Consider the following 21,795-nt stretch of genomic DNA (forward strand, 5'->3'; position numbering starts at 1 on the left):
ATGAATAGTTTCTTGGGAAGAAAGCTTATCTCTTTCTTCTGTCTCCCAGTGAGAAAAATGTGGCTGAAGTTTCTTTTGGCTGTTCTTCTCCTGCATGTAACAGCTGCAAAGGAACCTGAGCCGTAAGAACTACCATATTATTACTAATAGTATTCATAATAAGGCTTTAAAGACACTGTTAATTAGTGCCACTACTTTGAATTTTAACTAGTGCCATGACTCACCTCTGCTATCTGGAGAGCTAAGTTAAACTGGAATGTGGTTGGCAGGTGAATGGGTCTCCTTTAACAGGGAGCAGACCTTCTGCCTATTGTGGAACTTCCACAGAAGTTGATGTGTGTGTTCAGAAAGACAATAGCAGCAACAGCAATGTGCTTTGCTAAAAGCAGGTGGGTCCAGGACTCAGATAAAGGGCAAAAGGGCAAGAGGTAGGAGTGCTAGTAGAGCTGTGTGGGGAACCCAGGGCTGGGTTAGTTGGGAGCTGCAGGGCGGAAGTGAGGGGCACTGGCAGAGTGTCCTATGTTTAATGGAAACTAATCAGCAGGTACTGAACAATAACAATACTTTGTATTTGTTTCATTCTGTTGAGGCTGTTTCTCTTTTCTCTATGATGTGATCACTTTGATATTTGGATCTCACAGGCAGTATGTCCTGATGGTGCCTGCTGTCCTCCAGACTGACTCTCCAGGTCAGGTTTGCCTGCAGTTCCTTCACCTCAATGAGACAATATCCATCAGAGTCATCCTAGAATATGGTGCTTGTAACACCACTATTTTTGAGAAAACCATGACAGCAAGCAATGGTCTACAATGCTTCAACTTCACGGTAAATTAATTGTAATTTATGTCCAAGTGGAAAAGAAATGTAAGGAGGGACAAGAAAATTAGAGCAAAGAACACAGGAGAGGATCAAGCGATGGAAGAAACAAGACTTATTGAAGGAAAAATGAAGCAGAGGAGAGATATATAGTAACAGACAAGGAGGCATTTTCAATAGACATAAGAAATAAGAGAGGTCCAAGAAAGGTGATGAAAATGAGACAGGTGTCTCCTTGTAGGAACCCAGGCCACAGGTATAGCTGTTCAACAGGACCTGGAGCAATTGACTTCCAGACTAGCAACCTCCCCTTGTCTTTCTCTTTCCTCACAGATTCCTCCTGCCAGTTCTGCCCCACTGGCTTTCATTTCCTTCTCTGCCAAGGGCACTACAGTCAGCCTAGAACAGCGGCGGTCGGTGATGATCTGGAACACAGAGAGCATTGTCTTCGTGCAGACAGACAAACCCACCTACAAACCAGGACAAAGTGGTGAATATCTATTTAATTTATGACATGTGCCTTAGGAAGCAATTCCTTCAGATAGAATTCCTCTGCCAGGAGTTTTTCAGTCTGAGCTACAGACTAGGCAGTTTCTTCAGAGTTTCTCTTAAAGCCATTACAAGTATTTGCTATGGAGCTCAGAAAGTCATCTTCAGGACAGCAGAAGACTGTCATCCTATGGCCTCTATTATTTTCTTTGTCCTTTCCTCCCAGCTGCAAGAAAAGGGGAGCTTTTACTGATGCTGTTTCACTACTGTTGGCAGGCCAAGATAGTGGAAAGAGGTGATCAGATCACTCTGGCATGAAACATTGCTCCCACAGTCTTCTGTCTGTGATGCTGGTCACCATCAAAGACAGTCTAAAGACCCAGAGTCAAATCCATTATTTTAAAATGAATTATAATTTCTTAAAGACAAAATCATGCTATTTACCTTCTGCGTTCTTATGGTTTTGGAATTTATATTTTCATGTTGTTGTTTTTCCTACACTTACGCTATTCTCCTATCCATACTTCTCATCTAGCCATTGAACACAGCTCCATGTAAGCAAAGAACCATTTATCCAGATCTATTCCTTAATTCACTTCTAGGCATTAAGGGTTCTAGCACACAGCTAGAACACTGTAGGAAACACTACGAGAATACTTCTTTCCAGAGGTCAGCCAAATAACACAGCAATTAGACTGGATCAGTTATACTTTATTTAGGCTATCTACTTATATCTACATAAATACATAGCATGAAGGAAAGCTTACCAATCAGAATTTGGTGCCACTAAGGTGTCCCACAAACATGGCTTGATTGTCAGATTGCTTTTGGTTTTGAGTTAAGGTGGGGAAGCAGTAGATGATGTAAAGGTAATACTTTGTAGGGGCAGTTTTGAAATGTTTTTGTGTTTTCCTTTGTACAGTAATTCATCATTCTCCTTTCAGTTTTTTCTCTTGTAAAGAAAAAAGAAAGTAAGGCAAAAACATGCACAAGTTGAAAACAAACAGAACTAACAAGAATTACACTGCATTAGGAAAAACTGGCACTTCACCTAGTTCTGTTAATGTTCGTAACTTTCACATGTTCAAAGCTCACCCTGCTTTAGAGATGGGGAAATGAAGAGGAACAAATTTGCCTACAACATGCAGACAGCCACTGAAAGAATTGATTGTCACTTGAGACTGCCTGACCTGCACAGCAGTTCTTATTCATCTAGTCATCCCCTTTCTCTGAAGTTAAGCAAACTTTGATGAAAGAGTGTGAGAACTCGATGCTGGGGAAAAGTCCCCTTGGCAAAGTCGGGGTATGATTCTTTTGCCTTCAGATGCATTTTATTACCTGCATCCTGTGAAGTGGGACTGATGAATGCAAAACATTGTGCTCAGCTAAATAAACTACAGTTAATGCTAACACGCTGTTCCTTGTCTTTCCAGTGATGTTTCGTGTTGTTGCTCTGGATTTCAATTTTAAACCTGTTCAGGAGATGGTGAGTAGCCAGAAATACTCCCCTGTATTTAAAATTGCTGGGAGACAACCTCTTCTCAAAATTTGAATAAACAGTTTCTGTGGGTAAAATGAGAAATATCTCATTTTACTCAGTGTGCAGAGACTAAATGGCAAAGAATTAACATGATTTCCTAGCCACATGTTGTAATCCACCCTTATGTTGGAATAACGGGGAAGAGCGCAACTGTGTAGCAGGTTGGATTCCTGCCACACCACCTCCTGCTACTGCTGGGAAAGAGTCTCAAAAAACCCTCCACTTTGCTGATGCAGACATTATTTTAGCTCTGACCAGAAAGCCCACTCTTCAGTCTCCCGCTATTACTGTTCAGCAATTGTTTGCAAAAATTGGCAAGTCATCCACCTAGTACTTTGCACATTTTAGAAATGGGGGAATGAAACTGAAAATTGTTACCACAATTGTTTACCTCATAAGAGACTCTTTTTTCATTTCCAGCAAGCTGCCTTCTTGCTCATAGTACATAAGCCAAGAGACAGAGGGGTCTTCACTGGCCTCTTCTCTTGTGGTGCTAATTAGCAGAGTGGGATATAAGAAGCCCAAATCACAGTTTACCTGCACCTCTATAACTTACTCAGCCGCTCTGGGATTGCACTAAATCCAGTATGATCAGAAACTGCCCAACATTCTCATTTCATCTCTTCCCTTTACACTATCCTCTGCTTGAAGTAAAACTGCTATTAAACTGATCAAAATACGATATAAGAATCTCTGATTACTGGTATTATACTGATTATTGGTTAAATGTTTCTCACAGTCCTGGGGAAACTTAATTTGTGTTTGTTCAGCCACCTAATCTCTTTTTGCCCTTTGTTTCTTCCTCTTTCAGTACCCCTTGATTGCAATTCAGGTAAGATGTTTTTTTTCTCTTTGTACTGTTTTATGCATATAAAGGTAAAATCTAGGGCACATGTGCTTACATCAGTTTGCATGTGTCCACACACAGCCAAATCCTGCTCCTGAGTACACTGGCAGAAATAAGCAGAAACTTCATAAAATCCTAGGATGCTGTCCAAGCTTTGCTAACATGGATAGCATACCTATATTCATCTCAGTAAAAGCTGTACTGTTCTTATGCCTGCCTTTAACTCCCCTCACCTCCTCCAGCTTACTCACTTATTTTGGGGTATATTTTTTCATAACTCAAATGCTGCTGAAAACTATGAACAAATGCAGGCTGTGAATACAATTTCTAGCAATGTTAGCACTTCCATGGCATTTTGTGGTGGTTTTTAAAATAGCATTCACCATTCATGTCTAGACAGCATTCTTACAAGTTTTCATGTTATACCGTGAAGTCGGGTGACCTTATTTTGTTTGCAGTGAAACATATGTATTTGGTTCTTCTGCAGTCAGCACTTTAAACAGTTCAAGGAAATAGTGTGAATGAGTTTTCTTTAGTCTAACTAGCATAAAATATTCTTGGAGGCAAATGACACCTCAATGAATGCAGAAGAAATGCTTCCTTCCTTCTTTCAGCAACTGCAAAAGGTGGGGTTGCTAAAGACCAAGATTTGTATGGGATAAGCTTGGCCAAAGGGGGAGCACAAAGAAGGGCTTTTCTTTCTCTCTCTCCCTCCTGGACATAAAACTAGAGCAACATATACTAAAGAGCAGGGAAGAACAGTACTGTGCATCTTCCCCTGATGACTGAGACTAACACCTAGGCTGGCAGAGGATGCCTAAATCTGAGATCAACAGAGGAGAATCTAGCAACATTAATAATCAGAGTACTAAGGCATAATTTACCCCAATGCACATGCATTAAGCAACTTCCCCAATGAGTTCAAGTAACTTGCCCTCTTTTCTTTTGTGTTTCTGGTTTTGTGTACGCATAGCAAAAGATTTCCAAGGCAAACAAACTCTTCTTTTCTTCAGGATCCACAGGGCAACAGGATCTTTCAGTGGCAAAATGTGACATCGGAGATGAATATTATCCAGATTGAATTCCCGCTAACTGAAGAGCCTATCCTGGGGAATTACAAAATTATTGTAGCAAAGAAGTCAGGGGATAAAACAAATCACTCATTCCTTGTAGAGAAATATGGTAAATGCCACCGGTTGTTTTTAATCACAGTAGGAAACATTATTAGAGATGAGCCCCTATCAATCAACCCATTTGATTGCTAAAACCTCAAACAGCTTCCTGGCAAATGCAGCTTCAATGAGTTGCCATTAAGAACTAGAGAGGGAAAAAAAGAACAGCAAAAAGCCAAAGAAGAGAAATTAATCATTTTGCACAGATTCAGACAGGAAAATAATCTGTATAACTTTCTTGCCAAAGCTCTGTAAGGCATCTAGACATCACAGGATTTACCTCAGAAGTCCTGAATTCTCTTCAAAACTGTATAGAAATACTTGAAAGAACCTTCACAGGTCAGGCCGCTTCTTGACAATTTTGGTACCCCAGTTTTGTGATTCCATTCCATCTGTGACATTTTTTCTTTCATCTCAGGAGGGTCTGCCATTTGATAATGTGCTAGTTCTTTGTTTTTTTATTCTTTGTCTTAGTGTTGCCAAAATTTGATGTCACAATCACTGCACCAGAAAGCCTTACAGTCCTGGAATCAGAGTTCACAGTGAAAGTCTGTGGAGTGTAAGTACCAGGTGCAGAGTGGTTAGGAAATATGCTGAAGAGTAAGAACTTCACAAGGACAGGGCAAAGAGACAGGGCTTAGAGAAGAGACATAAACAGGGCCTCAGAAGAGGTTGGTCAGGGCTGACTTGGTGGTTGGAGCTTTCATTTACTTGTGAGATCATCTCATTTTATTGTATGAGTGTTGTCTTCCGTCTGGTGTTTGGTGGGTTGAACAAGTCTCGAGATGTCCCTAGCTAAAGTAAGACATGTCCACTCCCAATAACACACTTCAGAGGGAGATCTTCATACAGCAGAGCACCGTTCAATTCTAGCAGGGGTCTTAGGGTCTTTAACTCCCCCTTCAAGCTTAGTCCTTCAGAAGGACCTTGCTTACTCTAATACCAATATCTTATAATTTAGAATCCAGGGTTGAAATCCTGATCCCCTTGCAGATATGAGGAGTTCTGCCTTGATTTCAGTGAGTCTAGAACTCCAGCCTAAGCTGAAAAGTGGAAGCAACAGTCATAATTTGGTCAGTAGCCATGTCTGTCCATCATGCTTATACAGGCATTCATTTTTATATTTAAGGTGTGGTTTTGGTTCACGGGTTTAGGGGTGAAATAGAACTCATTTCAACTTCTGAGTTGCATTATCCTTTTGTAACAGCAGAAGAGTTAGGAAAAAGCCTCTGAAACTATTCCATTCTCTGGCTTCCAAACTCACTGCTCATCCTGGGTCTATTTCTGCATATGTTAGTTTAAGCTAATTTTTCAAGCATCAGTTCATGGACCTATTTCCTCTTCCCCTAGGTACACCTATGGCCAGCCTGTTGAAGGGGAAGTGCAGCTCAGCGTGTGCAGGGATTTTGATTCTTATGGGAGATGCAAGAAAAGCCCAGTTTGTCAATCATTTACCAAAGATGTATGATACATAATTGGTATTCGACTTTGTGCTTGTCCTCTCTCCTGTGTTCTTGCTTCTATCCCTTTGCTCATCACACTGTTCTTTCTCTCCTTGATGCCTCACTTCACTCTACTCATCTATTTGCTTAGATCACTAGTTAGGAACTCAGGGCACCTCATTTCTTTTCTTGTTTTCCTACAGGCCTGAAGAAGGACTGAAATGGTCCTCAGTTTCCCATCTGAAAAGTGTAGGCAATGATGTCTCCATCAGTCCTGTACAAATCACGTTAAAAGCAGCAGGAAAAGACTTCACTCACTAAAGAAGGGTCCTGTGTATTGCCAGCATCCTTTGAAATCTGTGGTCCTTGGTAACAAGATTTGTTTTCTTCCCTTTCCAGCTGGAGACAGAGGGCTGTCTCTCCCAAGTTTTCAGCTCCAACATCTTTGAGCTAAATCGCATTGGTTACACGAGGAATCTTGATGTGAAAGGCATTGTCACAGAGAAAGGAACAGGTAATCCCTTCTAGACAGTCAGAAGCAGCAACAGAGTATAAGATATTCACCCTCTGCCTGCTGAGTACAAGGATGTCTTCCTGAAGATCCATTTTTATAAGCAAAGCGACCACCTCCAGGCAAACACTAATGCTGATGAAATTATATGCAAGGCAACGTATATCTTCTCATGACTCTGGACATGTCTTACAGGCCTGCAACTTACAGCTACTCAGTCTATTTCCATAACTCGGGTAGTGAGCAGTATACAGTTTGAGAACATGGATCACCACTACAGAAGAGGAATTCCTTACTTTGGACAGGTAAGCAAGGGCATAGAGAGATTATGGTGAAGATGACTGTCAGGCAATCTCATGACAACAGTGATGAAAACATTTGGGGGACTGTTTGGGGCAGGGGGTATTCTCCCCAAGCTTCTTTCTTTACATAGAGTGTCCAACTGGTAATTCTGAACGCTGAAGAGTATTAGTTTAGCCTGAGTTTCATTCTGCCAGAAATGCTTTGAATCAAAACATTCCATTAACCAGCATTTTTCTAACTTACATTTTAAGCTTGATATAAATCACTGACCCTCCCTTCAGAATTGACCATTATATGCCAGCCAGAGAGGAATAAAAACATGAGGGGTGAGGGAAGAAAGAGTGAAAGGTATTTAAAAAAAAAAAAGGAAATAACAATATTTCTGTCTCAAAGAGCTTTTTCACGATTTTGTCTTTCATGACAAATCCCACATACCTCTGCCAGTGGTTTAAAGGGTAGAGAGAGTAAATGTCTCTCTTTCCTCCAGTTCAGCTTTCTTCAGTGAGGAAAGCACAAGGGGACATCTTACCTGTAGCACTGAAAACAGATAAGAGATTGTCTTTCAATGAGTATTTTTCCCCCCCTCTGGAAGATGTCTATATAACTTTCTTACTTGGTCCCCACTCTGTTCTTAGATTGCTGTGCACCTTACCACCCCTTACTGGAGGATGAGGGTCAGCAGGCTCCCTGGGCTGATGCACCACAGTGAAGTCCTCTAACACAGGCATTCTCACACACACTAGAGATTAAACATTCTGAGAGACACATGGTAGGAGACTGGTATGTCACATCTCAGAGGCAAAGCTGCTCCTGTTGGCCTCGGGGAGCTTCTTTGCTTTTGTGCAAGCCTGCCCCCCACCCCACCCACCCCCGATAGGGTCATATCAGGGGAACTACTGTCTGGAAGCCACTGATCTCAGTCCCTGTCCTGATGCCATGACTTGCCATTCACGGTCCTTCCCTGCACTATGAAACAACTCTTGCTGGCCATATGTTGCATACCTTCACTTTTGTTGCATTCAGTCCCACTGAAGTCAACATCCACCTGAATACTTCTAGATATCTATTGGTTTTCTTGTTTCAGTGGTTGTCTCCATGCTGGTTCTAGACAGTGAGGACAGTCAGTCTCCTAAGCTTGTATTTAATATATTAGTACTTCTGCCATCTTTTTTTGAGAAAAAGCTTTTCTGGAAAAAACTCAAAATGAATGCTCAGTTCTAGCAACCTAGAATTTACCTAATGGTGTCTGTTATTTTTTGTTTGTATAACACATAAACAGCAGAGACAGTGGGGACAGAATCGGAAATCAGGCCTTCAGACACTGAAAGTATCAGTAGCAGACTCTCAAGACTAAGAAAGGAGAAAATGGAGGAAAGGAAGTGTATCTTTAAACTACACATTTGTGTAGTCAGAAGGGACCAGCCAGGAAGGAGATGAGACAAGAAGTACTTGCTCCATAAAAGGACATCATCAGTGATGTAGCAGGTGCTGAAGAAGTTCCTGCTCCAAATCTTATAAGATAGCTGAGGTAGCTGCCAAAAAGTGAAGAGAGATGTTTCAGTTCTTAAGTGTTGCTTTGAAGGGAGAAGAAAAAGCACTTCTGCTGTGTGGAGAGCAAAGGAGTACAAAATGTTAGTAGCTACCTAGAGAAACATAACGTGCCGAACACATCTTGAATTCTCTTCTACAGATCAAGTTGGTAGACAAAGACAACTCTCCTATTTCCAATGAGGTTATTCAGCTATTTGTCAATAACAAGAACACAGACAACTTCACCACTGATGATAATGGTGTTGCAGAGTTTAGCATTGACACATCTGAAATGTTTGATCCTGAGATCAGTCTGAAAGTAAGTACAAAACAAGGGTGAATTGAGACAGAGAGAGATGGCTGCTCTCAAACTGAACCCCAAAAAAAGATGGGATGAGGTTTGAAGTTTGATAATAAAAATGTGCTTTCTCTGGCTTATTTCATGTTCTAGAGCTCTCAATAATTACTATAAAAGAAGCAAAGGAAACACCTGAGCTGTTGCAATGTAATGTCTTGCTGCAAGGCTGCAAGACCACTGTGCTGCTTTTTCCTGACCAGTTTGATTTTAGATGCAGTTCTTAAATATGTGCATTTTGTGAACTAATCATTCTGATGTCAGTATGTGATAATGATTTCCCTAGTGACATATGTTTGTTTTCCTTTTCTTCCCCACTCCCTCTTGTGATCAGGCAACTTATAAAACCAGTGACCAGTGCCACACTGAAGGTTGGATAGAGCCTTCCTACCCTGATGCATCTCTGTCCATCCAGCGCTTCTACTCTTGGACTAGCAGTTTTGTGAGGATTGAGCCTTTGTGGAAAGATCTGAGCTGTGGGCAGAAGAGGATGATCACTGTGCACTATGTCTTGAAAACAGAAGGATACAAGGGCATCAACATCATTAATTTCTACTATGTGGTGAGTGTGGGGTTGTTGTATGGTTTGCTGAAAGGACTTGACCAGGCAGCTCTCTGGGAGTCCTTCCACAGCAGTTACAGCAGTGACTACTCTTCCAGCTTTTGGATTACCAGCCAGCACAATGGCCAACAACCCAAGGAGAGAAACAGCACTGACTTGGTTTGGCAAAACTACTCTCTCAGGAAAAACGCCGCCTATTTGTGGCCATGTTACTCTATTTCATAGTAAGGAACCACCTTCATATTGTCTTGGTCCAGGGTTCTTGTCCCTTCCCTCCAAGAAAATCTTTATAGTATTCTCTGCCTCCCCTTTCCCTTCCTTCTCCTTCTGCTTCCTGATCTGTGACAAGGGCCCCAGCAGTAGCAGCAGCAGTGGCAGAATCCAGCACGCCCTAATACGGATGTTTAAGCATTTGAAGCCATCTCAATATATATGCCTCGTCGATGTACACTGAACTTGAATGCCGGTTTCTTGCTCCAACCTCTACCAACTCATAATGTATTGCTCTCCTCTGCACAGGGCATGGCAAAAGGCAAGATTGTCCTCACAGGGGAAATGAAAGTTAATATCCAAGCTGGTAAGTTAAGTTGCCAATCCATGCTTCTGCATTAAAAATAAAAATAAAAAAATAGGGATGGTTGAAATGAGGACCAAGGCAAGGCTTCCTGGATGTATACAGCAGCTATTGGGAGGGCTGAACCTCTCCCTGGCCACGCATGGATGCATGATACTAGCACTACCACTAAGATCACTATAAAGTCAGATTTAGTCCAGCAAATAATTAATTTGATATGAGTCAGGAAGTAGTGTCCTGTAAAGATTTTGCTGAAGGATAAAGTAGGGAATGCAGAAAGTCTGACTGAGGGGACTATCTGAACCTGGCCACATGTTCAAACCCACAACAAATCTGAGAGAAGCTGGGTCTAAACCCAGGCATGCCACCTGGCAAATCCAGGATTTTTCAGTTTATTGTCTAATTACAGATTGCTCCACTGACTGGAACAGCTCTATGCCAGTTGAAGACGGCTACTACTACAGCAGAACTTTCCACTCCTCTCCTTATTGGTCCCTTTCTCTCTTCTAACAGTCCAAAATGGAACTTTCACCATCCCATTAGCAGTCAATGAGAAAATGGCTCCAGCCCTTCGTTTGCTGGTATATACCTTACACCCTGCCAAGGAGCTGGTGGCAGACAGTGTCCGGTTTCCAGTTGAGAAGTGTTTCAAAAACAAGGTGAGAGGTACTAAGATACAGCAAGTCTTACCTGCTGTCAGATAAATACAAATTCTTTGCACACACATTCACAACAAATTTCCAGTTGTATTTCTTGTTTCTGTCCAATTCTCTCAGCATTAGCCTCTTCATTCTCCTTTTTCCCCTTTTTTCTTGTATTATCCTCTACTACCACGTCCTGGCATTATCATCAAAAGGTAAATCCTCTTTTAAGATTAAAAACTGCTTTTTAGGAAGCCCACACTACCCCCAAATGGTTCCTGCTTCTCTTGAACTATATTAGTGTCTTATTTAGTTTAGACTGTCTGTTCTTTAGCATAGCAAACACACTTTAGTCTTATCCCACTTCATTATTTGACCTGCTTCTTTACAGTTTTTTGTTGAAAAATGCAATTTGTGTTTACCAAAACTAAATATATATAGAAAAGAAAGCAAAAATAACAATCTGGGGTTTAAGTTTTCCTTCATGTTTTTTCCACTAAACATTTTGATTTATTATTTTGAAATCAGATTTCACCTTTAAGATCTTTCTAATCTTCTGATTATTCTAATTTTTTTATTCTAATTTTCAGCTAAAAAACATGAAACATTGAGAGAAGACAAAACAAATGAGGTTAAAAGTAAAATGTTTCCATTTACCTGATGTAGTCTTCCCCTCCTACTTTTCCCTCTTACCTAACAAAAGTGTGAAGTAGATTTTGCCTCTGAATACTCAAAACAGAATCTGTTCTATATTTCCTAAAGGTGGGCCTTGGACCTAGTAAAAATATGATTTACTCATGGTAGTGCTTATTACATGCAGTCTGTGTCATAATAAGATTTGATCTGAGAATAGCAGCAACAGAATCACACTTTATTTTAAATCACATGAGTTAAGCTTCATTTAAGCTATCACAGGAGTCCAAATGTTCTTATCGCCTAAGTGCCCATTATAGCGGCGGCCTGGTCAATAGAGACAGGTGAGACCAGACATCCTTCTCCAGGCAGACTATCTGTGCTTTAACAGAGGAGCCTTCTACTCTCCTTCTCACCCTCCATTCACACACACATCCAGAGCACCCCCGAGCAGTAGGGATTAGCCATACCAACATCTCATTGATAAATTTCAGGTCCAGTTGCAATTCTCTGAAAAACAGATGCGTGCAGCTTCCAATGTCAGTTTAAGCATTGAAGCTGCTGCCAATTCCTTCTGTGCTGTGAGGGCAGTGGATCAGAGTGTGCTGCTCCTGAAGTCAGAGACAGAACTGTCTGCAGAAATGGTAAGCTGCCCAGATAAATGCATTGTTTCCTTCCACTGTGGCCCTGCTTCTTCCTCCTCCTCGGTTACAGTGTCTCTTCACTCAAGACTGACTGTTAGACTGTGTTAGACTTCTTCCACTTTTTGCTCGTGTTAGTCATAAACCATCTAGAACAGGCAATACACAGCTTTTGTTTCTTATATTTGGACATCCTTTTTCATGTGGGATTTGGTTTAACCACCGACTAGTCTCTGGCAGCATGACCCTCTGGTGTATCAGGCACTCCTTCAACTTTTGTGTCATCAACAAAGTTGGTGAGGGTACACTCTGGCCCATCATCTGGATCATTACTGAAGATGTTGAACAGGATTGGACCCAGCATTGACCCCTGGGGTACACCACTAGTACACACTAGTAACTAGCTTCCAGCTAGACTTTGTGCCACTGATCACCACCCTCTGGGTCCAGCCGTTCAGACAGTTTTCAATCCAGGAAACAGATAATTGTTTCAAACAGGCCAACATCTCAGCTCTGGTGATTTGCAGCACATGATGGTGTGGTCAAAATTGATCTTTCCACAGGCACTGGTTTTGTGTTTCCTTCCCCCTCACAGGTATACAGCCTGCATCCCCTGCAAGACTTTCAAGGCTACATCTTCAATGGGCTTAATCTAGAAGATGACCCCCAAGATCCCTGTGTCTCATCTGACAATATCTTTCACAAAGGCTTGTATTACACACCTGTAATGTCTGGATTAGGCCCAGATGTATATCAGTTCCTCAGGGTAAATGTCCTGTACATTACTTAAATCTGTTGAAGTGAGTTTCCACTTCCTTATGTAACTTTAGATATTTCTGCAAATGACACTGTTAGTAAAACTCATAAATGACAAACTCTCCTCATGGACATCTATTCTCAATTGACTCTGGTGTCTACTGTGATTTTCCAGCATGCACAAAGCTCCCACAAGTCTCTGCACAGATGTCTCTGGGCATCTCTGTGGTGGAGAGGCAGTAAAGGGTAAAAGGGAGGAATGGAATAAACCTCAGCTACAGTAAGGTTATGGCTAACACCAAAATGTGTTTTTTACAGGATATGGGCATGAAATTTTTTACCAACTCAAAGGTTCGGCAACCAGTTCTGTGTACTAGTGAGACTGTAAGACCTCTGCCATATTTCTTGGATGCAGGATTCGTGGCTTCTACACACCATGCCAAATTATCAGGTAATATAGGGGACAGGAAAGAGATTTTATTTTTCTCCTTAAATTAAGTGATATTTATGTGACATGGACTTGGACAGTACTCATGACTTACATTGGTATTGATATTGACTACTGGTCTAGCACTGAATGAGATGGCTTAGGATAATGACCAATGCCCAAAAAAGCCTTTTAGATCTACATTTCTGATTCATGTTCAGTTTCATGCTGGGAAGTGCTGGCAATCAGTAGCATGTCACACAAAACTAACACTGTTGATACCATTTTCTGCCTGACCAAAGCTTGTTTTAAAAGGCAGTGCAACAGTGTGGACAGCAAAGAGATCTAAGAGCCAAGAGACCTGAGAGCCAGCCCTAGGTCTTGTGCTTATATCTGGAGACCAAAGCACTTCAAGTAATGTTTTCTTTCTCTGTGATACCAGGTTATACCTAACTCAGAGATAATTAGTGACATTAAATAATATTTGTGTGGCATTACCAATGGCCTCAGTTAGAAAGAAATGGGTAAACGTAACCGTCATTCTTACTGGCCCATGCATAGTAAAACCTGTCCTTTCTGGGAGTCTTTGTCATATGAACCAGGTTTGACTAAATTCCCATCATTTCTTACCAGCTGAAGTTGCTAGAGAGGAACGTGGGAAGAGACTCATCCTTGAGAGTATTCGGGAATTCTTCCCTGAAACCTGGATTTGGGATATAGTCCTAATTAAGTGAGTACTGCTTTTTCCCTCTCTTTGCCTTGTTGTCAAGAGTTATGAAATATGTCACCTGCTGTCCTGCAAGGTAACAATTCCTTGCCACCTCTTCTTACATTTTGGCCTGGAAGACCTAGCTTTTTCAAACATCACCTGCCCTCCTCTTTTCAATGATAAAATGATCCTGTCCCCAAGACATCAATTCCCCCAGCGTGTGTACCGTGGGTCATATTCCCTTCCTAAGAAGAGGGACACCTCTATTTAAAATATGGGTCTGCAAAACAAGAATTCTGATTTTCCTTTCCAAACTCAGGGAAATGATAGGCAGAACTTTCAAATGGGCTTTTCTCAGAAGATGTAGGTTATACGTTCTGGGGGACTTGGATGTGGTATTTCTGCAGACAGAATATGGGTAGTGATGATTTTCAAAACACATTGCCTCTCCTGAGAAGCAAGGTATATGAAACTTACCCTTTCTAAACTCATCCTTTATCCATTCCCATCAGCTCTACTGGAAAAGCCAGCATCTCATACACCATCCCTGACACCATCACCGAATGGAAGGCCAGTGCCTTCTGTGTGGAAGAGTTGGCTGGATTTGGTATGTCTGTGCCTGCCACCCTGACATCCTTCCAGCCTTTCTTTGTGGACTTGACCTTGCCATACTCTATCATCCGAGGAGAAGATTTCCTGCTTAGAGCCAATGTCTTCAACTATCTTGACCACTGCATTAAGGTGTGTACTTCTGCCCACACTTACCCCATCTCCAAAGAAGCTGCAGCCTTTGTAGTCTGAAAAAAAAATATTGGTGTAGATGACTGGATCTGCCCCTGCTCTGGACTGATGTACTGATCATTCTATCTGATGATAGATTATCCTGACTGGATTTGTCCTCCTAAGCCACTACAAAGCAGAGGGAGATCTGTGTAAACTGTAACTAGGATGGGTGTATACGCAACTGTCTCTAGAGATCCATAGAGGAAGGAAACAAGAGCATCATTCACCATCCACAGACATGCAAGCCATTGGTGGTTTTAGTGGGGTCTTTTCTTTGGGGATATATGTGAAAGTGTGAAGAAGTGAATGGCTTGTGCTTGCCAATCAAAAGAAAGTGGGAAGAGCAAGAAGAGGAGAGCAGGCAAAACCTTCTTCTCCAGGGCAAAAGTTCCCAAAAGCACCAAAACAGGGAGCACAAAAGTCTGGTACTTGCCTTACAGAGTATCTGTCCAGCTAGAAGCTCTATTGCTCCCGGAGACTGGGGGGCTACACTCTCAATATTCAGTACTTTCCAGGAAAAATGACTCTAGACTACAGGTCCACTGCAGCTCTGCATGGAGGGAGCTTACATATGGTTTAAGGGATACCTGAAGAAATTAAACCAGGGATCTTCTGTTTGGGTTCCTGTTTCTTATGCTGTATCTAGAAACCCTGAAAAAAGAGGCAGGTGTAGGGTCTATATTTCTTCTGCTTCATTTGAATGCTGAAAATCAGCTCTCCAGTCTCACAAGGAGATACCACCAAATGAAGAAAAATCAAGACAATCTAGGAATGTTTTTTTCCAAACTCCGTTAACAGTTTGACTAACAAAATAAAAAGGCCTAGGGTTTTAAACATCCTAGAAGAAAAGATCTCCATTAATGAGGCTTTTAACTCTCAACCTTGTTTTTCAAGTATTCCTACAACAACAGAAGAACAAGCACTAATATGTGGTTTCCTTTGCAAGTTAGTTCAAAGCCATTAGCACCAGGTCAACTGGACATAACTCAATATCCTGATCAGGAATCAGCTGTAGGCATAGGGTATTTAATGTCTCAATGGAGAGTGTCATGAGAAGGAGAAGGTAATACTGTTAAGGTTACATCTGCTGAATGATTCACTTATCCCCATTATCCCAGGCCTTAAATCTGCCCTATGCTGTTAAGACTGGACATAAACAGAGACTATCTCACCACCCTCTAACAATAAAGCACCATTTGCCTATGGTACAAAATCTTCATCCCATCACACTCCTCTTTCTGTTCTCAGATTAATGTTTCACTCTCAGATTCCCATGATTATCAGGCCAAACTCATCTCCTCAGAGGACAATGGGTGTGTATGTGCCAGACAAAGAAAAACCTATGTCTGGAATATTTTCCCTAAAGAAATTGGTAAGTGCCTTTGAATCTACCTAATTCTCTGTTCTGAGATTGATGCTAATCAATTTATACCTCACCTGAAAAACCTAATCTTCCAACCTGGAGAAATACTCTTCTACCACTGGCCTTTCCAGCTGTCCAGGTCAAAGAGCTCCTCCACAACTACAGTTTTCTTATCATTCCTATTTACAGAGATCAGTTCTCTTCCCCTATGTCTCAGCTAGAGTGACTGACCATCCATTACGCTGCACTACTTAAGATCTGTAGATATTAATTATCAGATGAAATTTCTTACTTTAGCCATCATTCTGCATGATAGAGGTCCCTTTTTTTCTACTTTTCTGTTACTGTTTAAGGTAATGTAGTATTCAGCACTACTGCAGAGACCAAGGATGACAGAGCTTGTGGAGACAAAGCACCTAGGAACATCAGTATTGACTACAGGGACACCCTGATCACAACACTGTTGGTTGAGGTACTGCTGACAGCTCTTGCTATTTGCCCTATACTCCCTTCCATGAGGAAAGAAAAATGTGGCAAAAGTACCAAAAGCAAGTAAAAGTTTTTCAGGTTCCCTAATGAGCTCCTGTTTCGGCTCCACCTTCATCTGGTTGGGACAGGGTCTGGCCCTTCACTCTAAGACCAAGTCCACTCCTATCTGATGTCCTCTTCCATGAGGATCAGTGGGTGTTGGTAAGTGCACATCCCCCTCATGCAGAGTAGAAACTGGAAATGACAGACTCCACCTGATGGGAACTCAGTTTAGTAGCAGCCACATCAAGTATGAAACTCTAAACTGTCTCTTCAATCCAGCTGTCTTATGCTGTAGGAGGATGGGGCAGGGGGTGGCTCTTCTGTCACTGCATTTCTTCTGCATGCTTTGTTCTCATCCACTGCATGTGTCTCTTCTTCCCACCGCCATGCAGCCCGAAGGCATCAGAAGGGAAAAGACCCAAAATTCCCTAATCTGTACAAAAGGTAAGGGTCTTATATACTGCTGTCCTGAAAGGGACTGAAAGGAAGGTTGGAGTTTGCATTCTTTCCTGCAGTGCTTGTTGATACTGTCCCACCCCTTTTCCCCAGAGGTGCCCAAATGGCAGCTAGTGTGAGCGCTTACAGTTCAATTCCCTGCTACGAACTTCTTGTGTGATCTGGTGCACGTCGTTTAGGTAGTGTCTCTGCTGCAGGCAAAAGCATTCAGATGCTAAAGGGAGGCTGCTATGGAGCTATCAAAGGAAGATTACCTTTTTGTGCAAAATCTATTCTGCATTTCTTGCACTCACGTCTGACTGCTGTCCTCTATTCCAAGGATAATTGTAGCATGCAGCTTTCCACTTCTAGTGGGAATGGGAGAGGGAATGTGACTTTCCCTTCCACACCATCTCCGTGCTGACTGCAAACAGTTTCCAAAGTTTCCTGAAAACTCTGTCTAAAAGAGGCACAAAAGCAGCCCTGATCCTCACCAACCAGCTCTTCCCAGTGTCTCACTGAAGAGTTCACAGCCACTGCGGCCTGGGAGCACGAGCCTTAACCTGTTCAACTAATTTCTGTTCAGCAATGACAGTTGCTGCACCATTTTATCTGTTTTTCACAATTTTAGTTTTGCTGTGCCCACTTCTCACTTGATGTTCTTGTAGAAAGCTGAGTTTCTCTCTGTTGTTGTCTCTTGTGTGCAGTTTTGCACTGTGCAATTTCTACCAGAAGCATTTCACTGCTATAACCAGTGTTCCTATACAAATGACCACCACTCAATATTTTTCTCCACAGATGATGTGGTTATTCAAGATGTTCCTCTAGATCTACCTACAAATGTGGTGGAAGGATCAACCAGAGCTTCCTTTTCTGCTGTTGGTAAATTTAAAATTAAAAAAAAAAAAACATAAAAAGAAAGAAAATGTAAAAATATAAAATGAAAGCTTTGTCAGGATTCAAGATGTGAGTTTCCAGTCTTTGTGTGGGAAACTTTTAAGCAAAGAGACTGGTTCTTATCTTGTCCAACAATGCTTTTTGCTGCATCAGAGAAATTTTCTAAATATTTGTTACATCCTTATTCACGTTTTTGTTTATATTTATTGCATTTGAATGTTTTGCTCTGAAGTAGCACAGTTCTGAGACATGACGTCTGCCAGACTCATGCCTGTAAGACTTTTTTCCACTCACCCACCTGCAAGTCAGAGGTGCTAGAGGAATCTTTTCAGTCTTTTCCTGGAAAAGACCTGAAGCTGATTACCTGACTAGTCATAACATGTTCGCTTCATAATGTTGGCAATTTCATCTCATTCCAGAAATCCCTTGCTAGGTCTGCTCTATCTTTCCTGAAACAGCAATTTAGAAATGGTCTATGATACATCTGCACAACCAGTGTCCCTTTTCAGCATTAGTTGTCAATTCTGCAATACATGGTTCACTGCAGCATCTCTGGGCTGTTCCCCTTCCCTCCTCTGGAAACAGAAGGTTTTCTTTCATTTCTTATAAGAAGTATCTGCCTTATGTGTTACTAAACCAGGTAGTGTTTCTGGTGTGGGCAATTTAAACTAAGTAAGGAGAGGCAGGAAAGGGATTTCTTTGTTGACTGCAAAGCAGAACAGAACAGGTCACTCAGCACTGAGAGCTTCATACTTGCTGGAAATCTCTGTGGTACCAGACAGGCTTGCAACCCCAGCTAAGCTTTCCCTGACTCTGCCTACATAGTGGAAATTACTGTTTATTTCGGTGGCCATGAGTTGTGCTAATCCCACAACCATGACCTCTTTCCTAGGCGACTTCATGGGCACTGCCATGCAGAACCTGCACCAGCTTCTCCAGATGCCATTTGGCTGTGGGGAGCAGAACATGGTCCTGTTTGCACCCAATATCTACGTCCTGGAGTATCTGAACAAGACAGGGCAGCTGAGTGAGGAGGTCAAATCCAAGGCCATCGGATACTTAGTGAGTGGTGAGTTTTGTGCTTCTCTTACGGTGTATGCTGAAATTCCCATTGAATCCAAGTGAGCAGAAGCAGCAGCATGGCTATCCTAGCAGTATGGCACTGCTGCTATAGCGCAGCTCAGTGACCCACGGGACTGCCCTGATCCAGACATTTGCTCTCTTTGCTTTATCTTTTTCTTTCCTTATCATTTTTGTTGAGACTTGACTGCCATATTTGCTTTGAGGTTCTTTCCTTCAGTCCCTTTCTCCTCTTCCACCCAGGCACAGCATGTATCCTGATCCTGTTAGGTTAGTCGGAGCACAGAGCTGATACAGCTCTGCCTATTCTGTGACTCAGTGTATCTGCAAGACAAGATGTTCCTTGCTTCCATCTAAGCTCCCTCAGGGCTCCCCCACGTCCTCTCCCACTGTAGTTTCAGATAAATGTGATAGCAAACAGGATAGGGTTTGCTTTTTAAATTAGGTAAAACTACTTCTTCACGTTTTTCCAGGCTATCAGAAGCAGCTGTCATACAAACATCCTGATGGGTCCTATAGCATCTTTGGCACCAGAGATAAAGAAGGCAACACCTGGTAAGTGACTAGGAGTGGAAATGGCTCAGAGATTAATTTGCATTGAATTCACATGGTGCAGGTAAAAGGCATGTTTACTAGCCAAATCAGATGTACAGAGCTGGCTAGGACTGGGACCCTGTAGGTACTAAGAAAAATGGTTCTCCACCCCCTGCCAGGTGGAGTGCGCAGAGAGGTGATCTCTAAAGACCCAGGTAACTTTTTCATTTGCACTCCTGCTGTCTCCTATGAAACCCAAAGTACTGTAGTGCTCTGTAGCCAGGATCAGCCCCAGAGTCTGCTGGACACCCTTCCTGTGTCCCATCTAGCTACTACTATTCCCTTAACTGCCCTCTCCTGGAGGAGCACGAAGACAAAGCAAGCAACAACGTGTTGGCTGAAACTCTTCGTCCTTAGGCCTAGTGTGAATAGAAGGGCTGAATTTTTCTGTAGCTACTTCCAATGCTCATCTCACAGCTTCATCTTTCCCCTGCAGGCTCACTGCCTTTGTGTACAAATCATTTGCACAAGCTAGTCACTTCATCTATATTGATGACAATGTCCAGGCTCAAACCCTGATGTGGCTAGCAAGCAAACAGAAGCCAGATGGCTGCTTCCGAAGTGTTGGGACACTCTTCAATAACGCCTTGAAGGTGGTAGAGAATTCCTTCTTGGTCAAATTTTCACTCCTATTATTATGAACTTGCTATCTCATTACTGTCAAAAACTATACTTTACTCCAACTGCCTGTCCTCTGTCAAGGGCTAACTCTCCACACCATACAATGACTATTTTCAGCTCAGTCAGCTTCCCCACACTATTTCTGAGCACCTGAGATAGGGTTACAGGGCTGTAAGCTTGAGGGATTGACCTTTTTTGAGGTGATAGCAACGGGCTTCTCTTGATTTAAGAGCTATCCCGGCTATGTGTATGCTCTCCTTCCTTGTGGACTGCCTCCAGAGCTGGCCACACTCTTCTGGCTGGGATACGACAATTCATATTTAAAGGCTTCTCACTCATGCCATTCACTGAAAATTCCTCTCTCCATGTCCTTTTCAGGGAGGAGTAGATGACGAGCTGTCACTTTCTGCCTACATCACCATTGCCATGCTAGAAGCTGGGCACTCTGGCTTGGTAAGGAGACTTTCCACAGTTGGTTTTCAGATGGAATTGGTCCCCAGTTGTTAACTTGGCTCCAGTGTCTGCTACAAATTTTCTATGTAGTAAGGAGAGAGAAAGAGAGGGAGAGAGAGCTCCCAGGGAACATGACCCTGCTCTGTATCTGCACTAGTTGCAGTGACAGAGAAGTTCCCCATAGAATCATAGAATCATAGAATAGTTTGGTTGGAAAGGACCTTTAGAGGTTGCCTAGTCCAACCCCCCTGCAGTGAGCAGGGACATCTTCAGTCAGATCTGGTTGCTTAGAGCCCCCTTCAACAGGTCTTGGATGTTTCCAGGTATGGGGCACCTACCACCTCTCTGGGCAACCTGTGCCAGTGTTCTACTACCCTTATTGTAAAAAATTTCTTCCTTATATCTAGTCTAAATCTACCTTCTTTTAGTTTAAAACCTTTACCCCTTGTCCTATCGCAACAGACCCTGCTAAAAGTTTGTCCCATCTTTCTTATAGGTCCCCTTTAAGTACTGAAAGGCTGCACTAAGGTCTTCCTGGAGCCTTATGTATACCTCTTAAACCACCAGTGTTCAAGTAGAAATTGTACACACCTCAGTAGGATTACATCTTTTATTTGAGAGACCCAAGACACTTAGTGACACCTTTTAGTTTCCTGTAAAAAAACTTGACAGGTAGTAACCTGCATGCTATGGCTTAGCCTCAAACATGGCTCAGTCAAGAAAGTAAGTTATTGCAGGTAAATCCATAAGTCTACAAATGGAACTAAGAGCTATAAGGTCCATCAGAATGAAAAGACAATCTGTCCTTTTTAAAAAGTGGCTAGTACAAAGGAGACTACAGATGTTAGACCTCAATATGAGTTTCTCTGCCTCTAATTTGTCATATACTTTCTGAGGACTTTCCTGATTGGTGCATTAGTGAGGACACAGAGTCAAACTGTGAACATTTTTTACTTGGTGTAAACCTAGTACAACTCCACAAAATTAAATTAAAATTGCACCAGAGCCACTGAGGATAAAGACTCCTAGGTTGGATTTGTTCAAGACAACAGACTCTTGACTATAGAAGTGCAGAGGGAATTATTATCAT

General features: G+C 42.1%; 1 protein-coding gene across 1 annotated transcript in view; it reads left to right on the forward strand.

Moving 5' to 3' along the window:
- The window catches only part of LOC104046228 (ovostatin), a 27,453-nt gene continuing 5,658 nt past the window's right edge, over positions 1 to 21,795 (forward strand). The window contains exons 1-27 of the mRNA XM_009506339.2: positions 1 to 122; positions 642 to 825; positions 1,150 to 1,306; positions 2,739 to 2,791; positions 3,657 to 3,677; positions 4,706 to 4,874; positions 5,339 to 5,423; positions 6,215 to 6,326; positions 6,706 to 6,820; positions 7,013 to 7,122; positions 8,811 to 8,969; positions 9,340 to 9,567; positions 10,087 to 10,144; positions 10,655 to 10,800; positions 11,910 to 12,059; positions 12,652 to 12,822; positions 13,131 to 13,263; positions 13,873 to 13,969; positions 14,461 to 14,689; positions 15,980 to 16,103; positions 16,448 to 16,566; positions 17,018 to 17,069; positions 17,859 to 17,942; positions 18,850 to 19,026; positions 19,511 to 19,592; positions 20,068 to 20,224; positions 20,631 to 20,705. Of these exons, the coding sequence (XP_009504634.2) occupies positions 1 to 122; positions 642 to 825; positions 1,150 to 1,306; positions 2,739 to 2,791; positions 3,657 to 3,677; positions 4,706 to 4,874; positions 5,339 to 5,423; positions 6,215 to 6,326; positions 6,706 to 6,820; positions 7,013 to 7,122; positions 8,811 to 8,969; positions 9,340 to 9,567; positions 10,087 to 10,144; positions 10,655 to 10,800; positions 11,910 to 12,059; positions 12,652 to 12,822; positions 13,131 to 13,263; positions 13,873 to 13,969; positions 14,461 to 14,689; positions 15,980 to 16,103; positions 16,448 to 16,566; positions 17,018 to 17,069; positions 17,859 to 17,942; positions 18,850 to 19,026; positions 19,511 to 19,592; positions 20,068 to 20,224; positions 20,631 to 20,705 (3,369 nt within the window). The remainder of the gene's footprint in view (positions 123 to 641; positions 826 to 1,149; positions 1,307 to 2,738; positions 2,792 to 3,656; positions 3,678 to 4,705; positions 4,875 to 5,338; positions 5,424 to 6,214; positions 6,327 to 6,705; positions 6,821 to 7,012; positions 7,123 to 8,810; positions 8,970 to 9,339; positions 9,568 to 10,086; positions 10,145 to 10,654; positions 10,801 to 11,909; positions 12,060 to 12,651; positions 12,823 to 13,130; positions 13,264 to 13,872; positions 13,970 to 14,460; positions 14,690 to 15,979; positions 16,104 to 16,447; positions 16,567 to 17,017; positions 17,070 to 17,858; positions 17,943 to 18,849; positions 19,027 to 19,510; positions 19,593 to 20,067; positions 20,225 to 20,630; positions 20,706 to 21,795) is intronic.

Source organism: Phalacrocorax carbo, chromosome 1 (genome assembly GCF_963921805.1).
Source record: "Phalacrocorax carbo chromosome 1, bPhaCar2.1, whole genome shotgun sequence".
NCBI lineage: Eukaryota > Metazoa > Chordata > Aves > Suliformes > Phalacrocoracidae > Phalacrocorax > Phalacrocorax carbo.